Source organism: Equus quagga, chromosome 5 (genome assembly GCF_021613505.1).
Source record: "Equus quagga isolate Etosha38 chromosome 5, UCLA_HA_Equagga_1.0, whole genome shotgun sequence".
Classification (NCBI taxonomy): Eukaryota; Metazoa; Chordata; class Mammalia; order Perissodactyla; family Equidae; genus Equus; species Equus quagga.
In genome coordinates this window covers 24,278,702-24,295,334 of record NC_060271.1, presented here as the reverse complement: position 1 = coordinate 24,295,334, position 16,633 = coordinate 24,278,702, and the positions used below count along the sequence as shown (strand labels likewise).

The 16,633-nt window shown below is 45.8% G+C and overlaps 1 protein-coding gene across 5 annotated transcripts; it reads right to left on the bottom strand.

Annotated features, from left to right (window-relative positions):
• Positions 1-246: 246 nt before the first annotated feature.
• Positions 247-16,633, bottom strand: SYNC (syncoilin, intermediate filament protein). Of its 5 annotated transcripts, none has more exons than XM_046660513.1 (5): positions 15,711-16,632; positions 10,548-11,730; positions 2,685-2,809; positions 2,421-2,506; positions 247-1,287 (listed from the first exon to the last, which is right to left on the bottom strand). In XM_046660513.1, exons 1-5 carry the CDS (start codon positions 15,761-15,763, stop codon positions 1,277-1,279), a joined length of 1,458 nt encoding a protein of 485 aa, XP_046516469.1. In that variant the 5' UTR covers positions 15,764-16,632; the 3' UTR covers positions 247-1,276. The 5 variants fall into 5 exon arrangements, with proteins under 5 accessions (XP_046516469.1, XP_046516470.1, XP_046516467.1 ...); XM_046660514.1 differs by having other exon boundaries at positions 2,430-2,506; positions 15,711-16,629; XM_046660511.1 differs by having other exon boundaries at positions 247-2,506; positions 15,711-16,633.

Genomic DNA, 16,633 nt, shown 5'->3' with positions numbered 1-16,633 from the left:
GTGACCTGTTTCACCAGCAGGCCTGTTACTCTTCATGACTAACTGTGTAAGTGCTTATAATGGAATAAATTGCTTTTCTACATAACCCCATGCTGATGGGTTTTATTTAGTATATAACATCCATCAAACAGCAGTCTCTGGCTTCTAGAAAAGTTGCTCAGATGACAGTTATTTTCTGTGGTCTTCGACTATCAAGAACCGAATTAAATATAACAGACCCAGAGCTATAGAAAAGAGCTTTCCTCCTTCCCGGGGGAGCGGAAGACATAAAACACTGAGTCAGAGGTGCTCAGGCTGGTCTTTGATAAAATAACATCTTTGTGAAGTCCATCCCTAGAGAACTACCTGGACTTTCAATATTCTCAAAGGCAATGTGGCAGAAAGAACTTAAGGCAAAATTTAAACTTGGAAAAGGTGTTTGAACCTTTTCTCTCAGAGAGGTTGAATCTCCGCAGTATGTGTTTCACTAGAGCCTGTACTTAGACGTTAGAAATAATAGGCTCTTGATAGCCTTTGTCGCCAAGTGCCATAACCAGGTAAAACGCCTGGTTCTTTGCTAATCACTCAGTTGAACTGAGTAGATCACTCGGACCCCAAATCATTTTCATTAGGTAATATCTTTGCAGAAATCTGAAAATCCGTAACCTTTAGGTTCAAATCTGGATTGGTTCTTTTTTCCCAAGTCAGTAGTTCTTCTAGAGTATGGTGAGAATTATCTTGACACAATTAAGAGTAAACTGTATGAGTGAGCATAGACTTAAAGAAAAGTAAATTTTGTAAAAGAATTCATTTAAATTCTAACACTCATTGCACAAAATAATTCAAATTGTGAACCCATATAATGAAAATCGGCTGCCTTTTTCACCCCATCTGTGCTCCAAAAAAATGTTTTTGGTTTGGGTCAACACAAGGCAAGATAGATTCTTCACAATACTATAAGATGTGTCCGTACATTCATCTTTTCCGCAGTCTGCATGTGAGCGTTGCTGCTGGAGGACAGGAAGCTCATTTTTCCGTTTCTCAGTGCATTGAGATCAGTACCAGCAGCCTGTGAAATGGAATCCAGCTCAGAGTTGACTGATGGTGTTCTGCATCCAGCCAGGCCTAGAATCTTTTTAAACAGGTCAGGCAGTATTTGTAACTTTCCAGGGTGAATTGCTTGCCAAGTCCCTGGCACTCCCTTCTGTTTGGGGGAAAAAAATGTCCAAAGGGTACTCAGTGATCCTTTGCTAAGAAGTCTTTTTTGTTTCTGGGTTACAGATTTGGCCATACCTTTCTAAACAGCCCCTGTAAGGTTGAGAGAGAAAAAAATAAGTTTACACTTTCTGCAACTTGAAATAATACAGTGTAAAGTTTTTAACAGTGAACTTCTAAAGTTTAGTTAGTGCATGCTGTGTTGGAGAGAGATTGCTCGAGTGTGATCTTTGTATGATCAGGGATGACTTTCCCCGAGCAAATATTTGAGTGCCTCCTATTTGCAAAATAGAATAAGTGGTAAGCTATGTGATGGTGATAGGAGGGGCTAGCTAAAGTACTTCTCTGCCCAGGTTAACTTTACACAGGTATTAATTTACAGTGCATGAAATTCTGTAGTTTCTTTTCTTTGGATTAATCATTGCCTTTTCCCTATTGCGCTTTTAATCTGATCCACACAAAGGTGTTTAGCAGATCATTTTCCTCAATTACAAGGTTCTAATTTCACAAACAATAAGTGTAATCATTTATCCCTGGATAAAACAGTAAAAGAAAATACTAGTAAGAGAGGAAAAGCATCAGTTATAATAGTTATCTGAGAATTTGTATCCAAGATGTAAGATTAACTAGGAAATTAGGAATAAAATTAATGGGCATCTGTCTACTCGACACAGACCTTTTTTATCCTTAATTTCTTTATCCAAGAGAATTTAAGACTTTATAAAGAATATGAGAACATATTGGTATATAAAGAAATTAATGGATAGGCGTGCTGCTGCTTTCACATATTAAGCAATAATCCTGTCCCTCATCCTATAAACAACACCCTGTTCAGCTTTGTTTATGATTTACAGATTAATTCAGTTTTCTTGGCCTCCTTTGTCACAGTCTGAGTAAGTCTTAGGTAACATTACTGCCTTCTCTGCTATTCTAAGGAAACTATTTATGAACAGCACATTGCATTGGGGGTGGTGAGGAAAGTAAGAATGCACAGAGCCTCGATGTTTTATCCCGTTACAGAATTCCTAGTGATAATTAGGGCATATTTTGAGTCCTACTAGAAGTTGAAACATTCCAGGTGAACCCTGAATGCTTGAACCAGGCAATTTGGAGGTATGTGTTATCCCTAAGTGACTTATTTGTCATTAGACACACGCTTAAATTTTTTTAAGGCATTAGTATTGTTAGGAAAGCAGCAATGATGCAAACACCACTCTTGTACCCACAAGGATCACCTTGAGACTGTGTCTCGATTCCACCTGTCTGAGAAGTGGGAGCGTTAGCCTGTTCCAGGCTCTTGAGTAGCATAGCCCTTGAAAAAAAGAGAGCCATTTTCTGTCTGTTGATGGATGAGCACATTTGAAAATCATTTCCCAAATCATTTTTGTTGTTTTTTACTGTTAAGTAAAATATCCCCTGAGCAACATCGGCCCTCCCCATCATCCCCTGAGCCAGTGTTAGTTGAGATTTGGGTAGCAGCAAAAACTGACCTGTAAGTTGAGAGCTCTTCAGCAAGGCTGATTCTTAGCTGCTCCATCTCTTTGTTCTTCTGTTGCTGGAGTTGCACCCCACTTCTTAACTGCCTCTGTCGTTCTTCCATTTCCTCCAGCTGTTCCTGCATGAGAGCGCCAAGAACATTTCTCATGAGCCAAACAATAAAAACCTGACATTGTCTATTATCGTTTATAAAGCACTTTCTTGTTCAGTGTTTAGTCTTCATAGCAGTACTGAGGTTGAGAGACTGAGATTCACAGAGGTAGTGTTTTGACAAAGTGATACTGCTCTTCAGAATGGTGGCCTGAAAGGAGTCTTGTCTGTTAACCACAGCTTCTTAACAGAATCCCGCAAAGGGTGGACAGGTACTCAGAGGGACTTTGTAACTTTACAATTTTAAGAAGTGTTGGGGAGGGTTTTGATCCTCTAGTCAGTGAGCTGAGAATTTTCTAGACCTCTGGTTCCTTATGCATGTTTGTTTCCACTAAGATAGTAAGTCGTCTATAATATCCTACAACTTAATTGAAGTTGAAAGAAACCAAGTCTTTCTGTAAGCAATTATTTTTAAATATTAACTAGAATTCTAGGAGAGTTGTTCAGCTACCAGAAGTCCATGTTTAGAAGATATTTGAGTTGTTAGTTTACAGGGAAAACAGTAAATACAGTTTTGTATTTGAAGCTCCTTGAAGTCAGAGATAGCCACCTGGTACTTATTGGAACATCGTATGCGAATAGATGGCTTATTAGGATGTTGGCTCTCATGGTTGTTAATTTCCTGTATCTTTAACTCATTACACAAAAAGGCTGAATTTGTTCAAAAGTGCTAAGTTGGAAGGTGAAGATGCTATGCCCTGGAGGCCCTCAGGAGCCTTCAGGTCACTGTCCCATTTCCCATTCTCCGAGATCCAGGCAGGATGCTTTCTGTAAATTGTCTCTGCCTAGGATTAATGCCTGAGGGATGAGGTAAGGAAGATGTCAGCAAATCTGTCTCTGGCTTAGTCGCAGCTGGCATGGATCCTTAGGAAGCAGGAGGGAGTTGGGAAGGGGAGGGAGGGCTGAAGTTGGAAGGCCTATTTTAAAGGGGCAATGACTTCACCTTAGATTTTGAAGAATAAGAAGATAGGAATCCAGTTTGGGAACATGCTGTTATTAGAAGGATCTAAATATTTTGTTCTCTGAGTCATCCTTGATATACCTGTGGCACGTCAGTCTGCAGTGTTTGATACTCTGACTGAATCTCAACTTTCGTCAACACTGTCAAAAGGCCTTTATTAGTGTCTAGCCATGCTTTAGCACCACACAGAGATGCAGCCTCACCACCTAAGAGCATGTCATCTGAAGGGAAGCATCTGCATACCTCCGTGCCCCAATTTCCCAATCCTCACTATCTAGAAAACCTCTTCTTTTGGTGAGGCACAAAAGGACATGCTGGGGAAGGCACCCTGCACTGTTCGTGCTCTGACAGGAAGTGTCACGGAATAAAGGGAGTATTGCTACATTGACTGGCATTAAGGACAATCTCCAGTCTTAATCCTATGTAGCACCACTAGATTAACTCTAAAAACTGATACCGTCCCAGTCTTTGAAAGGCTTTCTGCTTTCTTTAGTCTGGCATTCAGACCCCCTCTAGTTTGACCCCTACCTCTAACTAGAACCTCCATTACTTTTCACGTGACTCTTTTCCTCTAGCCTGCATTGTCCAGTATGGAAGCCACTAATGACGCGACTTGAAATATGGCTAGTCCAAATTGAGATGTGCTGTAAGTATAAGCAGATTTTTAAGACTTGGCACCAAAAGAATGTAAAATTCCTCAAATTTTGATATTAATTACATGTTGAAATATTTTTTATATGATTGGCTAAAAAAATGTATTTCACCTATTAAAATTTTTTTTAATGTGGCTACTCGAAATTTTAAATAAAATCTATGGCTTGCATTGTACTTCCATTGGACAGCACTTCTCTAGCCTGACCAGCTCACAGATCGGTGTGCCTTCTTCACCCCTGCCACTTCTGTCACCTAGACGGTATCTGCTTTATTATATTGCTGTGTATCTTTTTTATGTCTAACTCCCAATCTGATTGTAGGTTCCTGGTTCTTAGTATGTCCAGCACCCTACACATAACGCTTATTGATGTGAAACAGGCAGACAATAAGCATACTCAGCATTCACAATCTACCAACTTCAAGCTAACAACTTGTGAGATCATTCTCAGCAAATTCCTCCGCCACGCCCCTCCCCCCCCCCCCCCCCCCCCCCCCCCCCCCCCCCCCGCATAACCAGTCATCAAATCCTACCCATTTACCTCACATACCTCATATTCTCTCTCATAAGGTCTAAGTGGTCTTTCCAGGCTCTTTCAATCCACCCTCCACACTGCCACTTTCAAGAGTGCATACCTCTGTGCCAGGCACCATTGCAGATGCTTTACAAATAACTACTTCATTCCTTGCAACAGCCCTATGAAGTCTAAGTAGTAGTATTACATGTGAGGGGGCTGTGCCACAGACGTTAAGTAGTTTGTCCACGGTTTTCCCAGCTAGGAAATGATAGAGCCAGGATTTGCTACTGGCTTAGAGCTCATGTTCTTAACTGCTTTGTTGCCTTCATATATATATAGGCTCTTTAGTGGTCTTCAAACTGTTTCCCATGAAACCCCAGGAGGAGGCCAAATTGGAGTGCCCCTGCCACTCTCATCGGAAGCGGGCTCCACTTTTACCTGTTTTATGTATTGGCATTTCACATAAAGCTCTGTTTGGGGAAAAGAGTCTGGCTTTGGAGAAAACCTTTTTGGAAAACCACCAACCTAAAATACATAAAACTTGACAGTGTGGTCTCAGTCTACCTCTCCAGCCTCATCACTCTACTTCTCACATTCCTTATAATCCAGCCACACTAAGCTGCTCACTTCCCATAACAAGTCTTTGTGTTTTCGTGCTTTTGTATAAGCTGTTCCCTCTGCTTGGAATGCCTTTCCCTTGTCTACCCAATGAATTCGTTCTTCAAGGCCCAGCTCAGACACCTTGTAGTGGTTGAGTGTGGACTCGAGGTGGGTTGCACAGGGTTGTATCCTTCCATCACCTCCTAGGTGTGTAACGCTGGAAAATGACTTGACGTTTCTGTCTTACCTCTGCTTGCTCGTTTTTCAAATGATGACAGTAGTTCGTACCTATCTTTTAGGTAAGGATTAAATGAATTACAGGTAAAGAACTTCAAGTACGTGCTAGCTATTGGTAATCCTCTTATGAAGCTTCCCCCTTGTTGCCCTGGGCACAGGTAGTTTATACCTGCTTCATCGGTACAATGCCTTATTCCTACAACTATTACGTTGAAGTATATTATCACTTGAAGTATACTCAAGTATACTATTTCATTGACTCTGAGTTTCACATTTTATCATCTCAGATCAGGATGCATCTTAGAATCAAAGAGGCAAAGTTTACAATTTTAAGAGTGGGGCCGGCCCAGTGGTGCAGCAGTTAAGTGTACACGTTCCACTTGGCGGCCCGGGGTTTGCCACTTTGGATCCCAGGTTTGGACATGGCACCACGTGGCAAGCCATGCTGTGGTAGGCATCCCACATATAAAATAGAGGAAGATGGGCACGGATATGAGCTCAGGGCCAGTCTTCCTCAGCAAAAAGAGGAGGATTGGCAGCAGATGTTAGCTCAGGGCTAATCTTCCTGAAAAAAAAAAAAAAAGAATGAAGTGTACCCTTGAAAAGTAATGGGATGCCATAAATGACCTTTGGCAGACACAGTTAGGAAGCCATTTCAGAAAGAACAATTAGCTCCTTCAGACCTTCATTCGTACTTTTATTATGGTACAGTGATAGGAGACACTCTTCAAGAGCGTCTTCATAGAATGATCTTTGGAAGGAGGCGCAGATCATCAAGTCAGAAACAAATCCAGTATAGTGATGAAAATCACTGGGGAGAAAAATCCTACAACTCTGATACTGTGTCAGAAAACTAGTACAGAGAATTCCTGATTTGTGACACCACCATACTAGTTCGCCTTGCCTGAAATCTCAGCATCCTCTGACTCCTTACCTCTCTGTCCCATCCATTCAATCGCCAAGTATATTCCCCATTTGTTCTTGCAGCCTCCCCCTTCCTTTTATTCCCACACCATTGTTTCCTCTTACCTACGGTAGCTTCATAATTAGTGTCCCTTGCCTCTGGGTCTCTCGACCATTTTACACATTGCCACCAGTATTTTTTTTTTTTTTTTTTTTGAAGTAGAGAATCATGTTACTCCCTTGATGAAATACCTTTAATGCTGTAAGTAACACTGAATAAAGTCCAAAATCCCTAGTGGATTTCAGAGTCCAATGTGATCTGCCCCAACCTACCTTTTCAGTTCAACTTACCTTTCAGTTTTTCACCTTTCACATACAGCCAAGTTACTAATTATATTTTGGATATGTTGGGTTAAATAAAATACATTAATGGAACAACGAAAGACCCCGAATAGTCAAAGGAATCCTGACAAAAAAAGAACAAAGCTGGAGGTATCACAATCCCTGACTTTAAAATATACTGTAAAGCTATTGTAACCAAAACAGCATGGTACTGGCACAAAACCACACACAGATTAATGGAACAGAATCGAGAGCCCAGAAATAAACCCACACATCTACAGACAGCTAATTTTCAACAAGGGAGCCAAGAACATACAATGGAGAAGGGAAAGTCTCTTCAATAAATGGTGTTGGGAAAACTGGACAGCCATGTGCAAAAGAATGAAAGTAGACCATTATCTTACACCATATACAAAAATTAAAATGGATGAAATATTTGAATGTAAGACCTGAAACCATTAAACTTCTAGAGAAAACAAGCAGTACACTCCTCGACATTGGTCTTAGCGGCATAATTTTCAAGTACCATGTCTGACTGGGCAATGGAAACAATAGGAAAAATAAATGGGATTACGTCAAACTAAAAAGCTGCTGCACAGCAAAGGAAACCATCAGTAAAAAAAAAAAAAGATAGCCTAACAACTGGGAGAAGATATTTGCAAACCATATATCTGATAAGGGGGTCAATATCCAAAATATACAAAGAACTCATACATCTCAAAAACAAAAAATTTTAAAAATGGGCAAAAGATCTGAACAGACATTTATCCAAAGAAGACATACAGATGGCCAGCAGGCACATGAAAAGATGTTCATCATTAACTATCAGGGAAATGCAAATCAAAACTACAAGGAGATATCACCTCATTCCCATCAGTTTGGCTATCATTAACAAGATAAGAAACAAGTGTTGGAGAGGATGTGGAGAGAAGAGAACTCATACACTGCTGGTGGGAGTGCAAACTGGTGCAACTATTATGAAAAACAGTATGGAGATTCCTCAAAAAAATTTAAGAATAGATCTACCATATGATCCATATTCCACTGCTGGGTATTTATCCAAAGAACATGAAAACACGAATGCATAAAGATACATGCACCCCTATGTTCATCGCAGCACCATTCACAATAGCCAAGACTTGGAAGCAACCTAGATGCCCATCAAGGGATGAATGGATAAAGACATGCTATATATACACAATGCGATACTACTTGGCTATAAGAAACGATGAAATCCAGCCAATTGTGACAACATGGATGGACCTTGAGGGTATTATGCTAAGTGAAACAAGTCAGAGGGAGAAAGTCAAATACCGGATGATCTCACTCACAAGTAGAAGATAGAAACAACAACAAACAAATACATAGAAACAGAGATTGGATTGGTGGTAACCAGAGAAGGGGGGAGGGAGGAGGGCAAAAGGGTGTGTAGCACCTGTGTGTGGTGATGGATTGTAATTAGTCTTGGGGTGGTGAACATGATGTAATCTACACAGAAATCAAAATATAATGACGTCCACCTGAAATTTATATAATGTTATAAACCAGTGTTGCTGCAATAAAAAATAGATATATTCGGGGCCGGCTCTGTGGCCGAGTGGTTAAGTTCGCGCGCTCCGCTGCGGCGGCCCAGGGTTCGGATCCTGGGCACGGACATGGCACCGCTAGTCAGGCCACGTTGAGGTGGCGTCCCACATCCCACAACTAGAAGGACCTGCAACTAAGATATACAACTATGTACCGGGGGGCGGGGGGTTGGGAAATAAAGCAGAAAAAAAAAAAAAAGGTTGGCAACAGTTGTTAGCCCAGGTGCCAATCCTTAAAAAAAAAAAAGATATATTCAAGTTACGCACACCTATTTCTCTTTTTTTATGTGGCTATTAGAAAATCTAAAATTATGTATATGGTTTTATTATATTTCTTCCACGAAGGGTTCTCTGATTTAACCCATGGCTAAAAACAATCTCATTATCCATAGCACTCTTTCCTGCACCTCTCGTAAATCACATGTTACTTACTACCCTGGGTTACAATTATTTTTTTAATCTATTTTTTTTAAAGGTATGCCTTTTGGTGAGGAAGATTGGCCCTGGGCTAACATCTGTTGCCAATCTTCCTCTTTTTTCTTTTTTCTCCCCACAGTCCCAGTACGTATCCCACTTGTAAGTCATTCTAGTTCTTCTATGTGGGATGCCACCACAGCATGGCTTGATGAGTGGTGCGTAGGTCCACACCCAGGATCCAAGCTGGCAAAACCCAGGCCATTGAAGCAGAGCATGCTAACTTACCCACTTGGCCATGGGGCCGGCCCCCTGGGTTACAATTATTAATGTAATGTCTGTCTGAGTATAAGCTGTTAAGGATAGTATTCATGCAAAAAAATAATATGTGCCCTTTCATTAGACTGTGGACCAATAAAAAAGCAGTGAAGGGAATTGGGTGGGTGAGGGTAGTACACACATGCATTCTTTGAAAACACTGAATATTATGACAAAAAACCCACTGTTTTCATCATACAGGCTACAGAAAGCTTGACAAAACCTTGAGTGAAGTGAATGCAGCCATTTTCAACAGAAGACATGTTCCCTTGGGAATGTATCAGAATCTCTGGGAGGCATAGGGTTTTTAAGTTTATCCAAAGGAATGTGTTTCAAAAGACAAATACTGCTCGGAAAGGCACCACATTGTAGTCTTCTCATAGTGTCCAGCAGCACGTAAATCAACACTTAACTGCTGTGTACTCTGAGCCTGAGTGGCAGAGAGAAGTAAAACTTACTCCCTACTTCTGAAAGCTCACAGTCTGTGGGAGAGACAAACATAATTGTTTATTCACTTAGTGTTTATATCCCACTTAGTTCTATAAAGGGATTAGAACTGGCTCACAATCAGGAATAGCTTGAATACAAGGGAAATGATGACAAATGCACCAAAAAGGAAAATGAGGGCTAGAGATTTATAGGTTTCATCCCAGTTTTAAGACTGGAAAACTTAGGACCAACCGGGTGGCGCAGCAGTTAAGTGCACACATTCCACTTCCGCAGCCCTGGGTTTGCCGGTTTGGATCCCGGGTACGGACATGGCACCACTTGGCACGCCATGCTGTGGTAGGCGTCCCACATATAAAGTAGAGGAAGATGGGCATGGATGTTAGCTCAGGGCCAGTCTTCCTCAGCAAAAAGAGGAGGATTGGCAGTAGTTAGCTCAGGGCTTATCTTCCACAAAAAAAAAAAACAAAAAACACCAGTATTTGACCTGGAGGATTAATGAGATCATTGGTATAAAAGTGCTGTGTAAACTAAGTACAGATAATTTTCAGCCCCTAGCCCAAGCCTGAATGAATGAAATGAAGAATGGAGTGAAGAAGTGAGTGAATGGCCCCAAAGAAGTTCTTCCTGCGGATGATAGTATACTTTAGCCCAAAAGACATGTGACCCGGTCACGCTTCCTGCCCCAGGCTAAATGACCCTGCTTCCTTTCCTGCCCAGTGGGCCTACCCTGTACTGCTGCACCTCCTCGTCTCGCTTTTGCCTCACAAGCGTGATCTGGTCCTCCAGGTTCTTATTCTGCAGGTGGAGCTGCCGGGCCTCCGCTTGCAGGGGTCTCAGAGCCTCCTTCATCTCCTGGATCTCGGCCTGCGTCTTCTGCAGAGCTTTGGCAGCAGCTTCTTTCCTCTCTAGGAGCCGCAGCAGCTGAGGCTCATACTCCTCCTCCAGGCCCTGGCGGCTTTCTGCTATGAGGTTCTCAAACCGGGCAGAGAGCCGCCGGCTCTCCTGGAGGAAGTGCCCGTCCCTCTGGCTTGGAGGTGCTTCTAGTTGCTGCCGTAACTGCTCCTTCTGCTTCTGATAGGCATCCTGGAGTTGGGCCAGTTCCTCCGAGAGCTGGGCTGCCCGTTTAGTCAGCACTTCCCGGAAATCGGCAAACTGGGCCACATCCTGCCGGCGGCTCTCCAACTGGTATTGGTAGGCCACACACTCCTTCATCACCTTGAACAGCTTCTGCTTGACCAGCCGGATCTCCTCCCTCAGCGCATCCCTCTCCAGTTCTGCTTGGGCATGCAGTTTGTAGGCAGCCAGGATGTCCTCATGGACTTGTTGCACCTCCTGTAGGGCGGGTTCCCGGAGCAGCACAAGCTCATGGATGAGCTGATCCCTCTCCTCTTCCAGCTGGGCCACAGCTTGGACACATTGCTGGAAACGGCCCTCTAGCAATTCCAGGTCCTCGACGCTGAGGCTCTCTGTGCTGGGCGTAGGCCCGGCTCTGAGGCTCTCCTCAGGGTTAGGTTTCTCTTCACTTGTAACTGTCTCGCCCCCATAAACAAGCTGCTCTGGGCTTGTGGTCTTTTCTGGCTTCACGGGCTCTTCTACAAACTGTATCTCATCTGGCTTCACAGCCTCCTTCACGTGCAGTGTCTCCTCCAGCTTCACAGGCTCTTCCACATACAGCGCCTCATCTGGCTGTCTGGTCTCCTCAATATACAGTGTCTCCTCAGGCCTCTCAGTCTCTTCCACGAACAGTGTCTCATCAAAGTCATCCGTGTCCCCCAGGTACAGAATGTCCTCTAAACTCAAGGTCCCCTCCAAAGATAGAGTAACTTCTGGGTTCAAGGTCCCCGCCTCATCCAGGGATTCAGAGTTCTCCTCCTCCTGAAGAGGAGAACTGGCCTCTGCTTCTGTTTCCCTGCAAGAGAAATGACCTAAAGTGAGAGGGTAGCCACAATCCCAGGATGGTTCGTGACTGGAGCCATCGGGCCACAGGCCTAGATTACGTCAGGTTCTAACACTTGTCTGTACCCTTCCCTCCATCGATCTATCCCCACACAGCCCATTGCTTAGATCCCCTGACAACATCCCCATGATGTCAATGTCACTCTCCGCTTACATACCTTCAAGGACAGGAAACTCACACCTGAGCCACCACTATTTGTTCCACTGTCATAAGAAAATTCTAGTGTTGTGGTAAAGCCTTCTTCCCTGCAGCTCTTACCTGGACTTGATTCTTCTTTCTAGAATCAGACAAATCTAACTTCTTTGACATGTAAGTTCTTTAAACACCTAAAGAGAACTAACTTTCAATTGTTCCATGCATGCCTAGTGCCCTCCTCATCTGGGTCAATTCCTTTCAACCAGACTCCAAATTGTCACTGTCTCTTAGGGATGGCTATTGAAAGCAGTACCCAGGTGTGCTCTGAGCAGTCAGTCTCTGGACACTATACTCCTATTGATGCAGCCAAGGTTCCCTTAGCATACAGGGCAGCTCCATCATGTGCTTGCCAAATGCAGAGTTTGACTAAAATCCTGAAGACTTTTTCACACCAAGTGCTTTTGAGCTACACCTCTTGTTCCAATAAGACTTCATTCCTCTTGTTAGAATCAGCCCATCCTTCGAGCCGTAAAAGGCTCTTGAATTCAGATTCTGTGATTCTAACGTGGAAGCCCCTTAACCAGCTGCCTGTTGCCTGCTAGCTTAATCAGTTCCTCTTAAGGAATGCTCTCCTGTTTCTTTGGCATTCAGGTGGCTTTGGTCTTTCCTGTTTCAAATGCATCTTACCTACCTTGGATCTCTCAGCAATTCTTTGAAAATATAAAATACCATGGAAATAATAATAATAAATTACACTTATAAAGGTGTTATATGTGCCAGGCCCTGTTCTAAATGCTTTACGTGTATCAACTCATTTAATCCCCAACAATTCTACGAAGTAGTTACATCTATTATCCCCATCTTACAGATGAGGAAACTGAGGTTAAAAGAGGTTAATTTTCTCAATTACTCAGATACTCAGTGTGCACCAGTCATATAACAGACTCAATTTGAGTGTAGCTTTCAAGAAACTTTCTTTTTTTTTTTTTAGATATAAAGTATAAGTGAAAAGCCCCCACGTATCAAAGACTTTAACTATCTTGAAAAGGCCTACTTGTGTGCAGGTTTTAAGCTCTATATCAACTCTAAATTCCTAAAGATTATTTTTATTCTGTCATTATGTACTCTGTCCTTGTCTCTAACACCCCAGGAATCCCAGGCTTCCCTTCCTGTGTCTCAGGGTGGCCCTCTGGAAACCACAAAGGTGTGGCTTCACCAGGCCCCAGACATCACTGGCCTCACTCAACCTAGCATGAGCACCAAAGCTTAAAGCTTGAAGACAACCTCAACAATCACCTAGTCCATTCACATCACTTTACCAGAGAAGAAGTGTTTTTTAGATATCTTCACCTGATGTCTCCTGGCCCCTCAAACTCAACTGCCCCCAAAATATCCTCCCCAAGCTTGCTGCACTTGTGTTCTCCAGCTCAGAGAAACACATCACTCTACACCAGGTTGATGAAGCAAGAAACTTTTCAACAGCTTTTTCCCTCCTTATATAGCCAATTCACTGAGAACTGGCCTATCTCAGAAAGTCTCCAGTCTCCATCCGCCTCTTCATTCCAGGGCGCCGCCCCTAGTCCAAGTCATTACTCTCACCTGCACTTTCGTACCGGCCTTCTAACGCGCCTTCCTCCTTCTCATCCTGGTCTCTTGTCTACAGTGCCACAGCTTGTACAACATACAGCAAACCACGTCGCTCCACTTCCCCTGTAGATAGCCAACTGCTTAGCGCAGATTCAAGGCCCTTAAAGATGTGGCCCCAACATACCTTTTCAGCCTCATCTCTCATTACTCCCCACAACCCAGCCACCGTTTGACAATCTGGAACGTGCGTTAACTTTTTACATCTCCTACTCCTAGCCCACAGCGTCTAAAGGATCCAGCTGAGAAAATACAGCTCACTGTAAACCTCCTGACTAGGGAACAGTCCTGCACCACCCGGAAAGGTAAAGTTCCCACTGCCAGGAAGGAGGTACCTGCCCAGCCAGCCAGACCCACCCTGATGGTCAACAGAGTCCTGCTTTCCCAGCAGACGACTCTCACATTGTGCGCCTGCTGAGTCCTCCACCCTGGAACGGCGTAACCGTGTTCAAGGCAATATTCTAAGCACTTTACATGGATCCTCATTGATATAATGTTGGTCTATTATCCTCATTTTATAGATGAGGAAACCAAAGCACAGAGTAAAGAACTCACTCGAGTGTCCACGACTGGTAAGTGGTGGAGCCTGAAGGCTGGCACAGCCAAGCTCCTTTTTACCACTCTCCTCCTAGGGTAAGTGTGAGGTCTAAAAGAGGCACGACAGCGTGTATAATAGGGCTGGGCACATAGCATTCAGAATATATTTATATCTATTTACCTAGCAAATTTCTACTCCTCCTTCAAAGCCCCCTCAAACTCCACCCCCTCTGAGAAGTGTTTCCCAGACAACACCTATTCTTGCGTTCTCATGGGCACTTTGTTTGCAGCTCATCTTTGCACATAGCACTTTGTGTTACGCAAGTGCATGTGTCTGTCTCCCCTGACAGCCAATTTCCTAAGGACAAGTATAGTTCTTCTCTCTATCTCCAGGGTGGGGCTCTGTGGAAGGCAGGCAGGCAGAAACCGGCAGATCCAAGGAGGAAACTTGCCCAAGGTCGAGTGACAAAGCTGGAAGTAGAACCCAGGCCTCCTGGCTTCGAAGCAGTGCTGTTACCACACACCATGTCGCCTCAGTCACCCCACCTGCAGTGCCAGCCCACTGCTAGACGCTGCCCTCACACGCCTGCCTCTCTCTAAGGAGCTGGAGAAAAAGTAGATTATGGGAGGTCTAGGGGCAAGGGAGCCAGCTCGGCTGGGACCCTTGACCTCAGGCTTCCTTAGGCCCCAGGCAGCAGCCTGCCTCTGCCACTCTGTCCCTGTCCCCAGAGGACTCCAGCAGCTCTGCCCTTGAGGGCTGTGGCTGAGACACTGTGCAGGCCTGAGCTGGTGTGTGTCTGACTCGTGTGTACCTGCATGTGTGTATGGCAGTACAGGTAGTGTATGTCTAAAACTATGCTCAGCTTTGTGCTGTGTGCGACAGTGAATGGGTGTGAGGGTGTGTGTATTTGCATCTCCACCTCTTGGTACATTGGGAAGTCCAGGGCTACAGTCTGACCTGGGACGGACATACTCCTTACTTGTCCCAAATCCTTCAGCCACAGGTCCCTTCCCCTAAGCAGAGGTAAGCTGACAGCGTGGACCAATGGGAGATGGCCTCCCCTCCACAGTCCCTGGCCAGTCAAGGCCCTCCTGCTGGTCTGGGACAGGAGACCCTGTCCCCCAACCCTCATCCCAGGCCACAGCCAGGAGACAAGCTGCCTGCCTGAACAGATTCTTAACTCCAAGCTGGCAGACGCCCCACCTTGCACCAAGTATCCTCCACACAGCGAGTTCAGCAACTGGAGGCCTCCATCTCCAGTTGCATTTGGGGTGAGGAATGAAAGAAAACAAGTACCATCTTTGGCTACTATGGGCCAAATGGCATGTGACGGCTGATGCCCACTAGTCTGAAAGGGTTAATCCCACACAGCCCGTCAGAGGGTGAGGGGATCTTATAAAAAGCCACAGACAAAAGGAGGTGCCAAGGACCCCGGGCCAGCACTCCCCTATCGCCCTTCGCAGGGTGGCTCCGCCCCGTGCCCCACCCCGGCTGGACCACTATCCACCGCCCACCCCCCCCCAGCAAAGCGAAAGGTTCTCCCGGGTGGGGGCAGGGAATTCTTCCAGCGCCCCTTCCCCACGGGGACGGCCACGCGGGCCCTGGACGGTCCTACCTCGCGGCCTGGGCGGCGCCGTCCCCGCCGCGCCGGGGCTCCGGGCTGGCCATGGCTGAGCGACCCCGGGCTCGGCGGCCGCGTTATTAATAGCCGGCCTGCCGGCCGCCCGCTCCGCACCCGCGCCCGCCGCACTGCCAGCTGCAGCCGACACCGGATCCCGGCCGCCCCGGGCCGGGCGCGCCCACTTGGCCTGGGCTCCTGCCCGCGGGAGGAGGGAGCGGGCCGCGCGGCCGGGGGCGGGGAGAGGCCGCCCCTCCAGGGACCAGGCTCGGGGGTGGGGATGGGGGGTGATTTATCGGCGTCTCCAAAACTAGCCAGCCCCGAGATCTTCCCGAACCTTCTTTCACTCCACCCTTCCCTTCTAGGGGTCCCAGTTGCGGGGGCCAGGGCAGGTGGGTGGCTCTGCAGCCCCCGGAGAGCAGTTCCCCTGCCTGGCCGGCCGGGGTGGGGGGTAGGGGACTAGGAGGGACCCAGCACCCCCGCGGGCCGCTGCTCATCGCCTTGAGATCCCCACCGGCGCAGGGGGAGGAGCGGGCCCCGCGCCCTGAGCACTGTGCCCCGCAGCTGTCGTGAAGGGCTCGGGGGAGGATGGCTAATGGCCACACCCCGTGCGTTTGGGGACAGTCGGGAGCCTGGGAGCCTGTGGCCGGGTTAGGGAAGGGCAATGGGAAGACTGCGTGGGAGGGGTTTATGCCTGTAAGGTTGAGTCCATATTTAACTCGCGTTCCGCCCCCACTCTGCGAGGTTTCCTGGGGTCTCTCTGCTTGCACCACCTGTCAACCCACCCAGCCCTTCTTCCGTCCACTCCAAGGCATGCCCCTCTCCCAAGTCTTTAGCTCATCGGTGTCGGAGCCAGCTTCAACGCTGAGGTCTTTCTCCCGAAGCTAAAAGCTGCCGGGCCTCGAGCATTCTCCCTTCTG

Excerpts from the sequence above, each read along its gene's own strand:
- SYNC (XM_046660511.1), bottom strand. The coding sequence starts at position 15,763 with ATGGCCAGCCCGGAGCCCCGGCGCGGCGGGGACGGCGCCGCCCAGGCC. Across the intron at positions 2,810-10,547 it reads AGGAGGTGCAGCAGTACAGG|GAACAGCTGGAGGAAATGGA; the intron begins GTAGGCCCACTG and ends GCTCTCATGCAG. Across the intron at positions 2,507-2,684 it reads GAAGAGCTCTCAACTTACAG|GGCTATGCTACTCAAGAGCC; the intron begins GTCAGTTTTTGC and ends CTTTTTTTCAAG.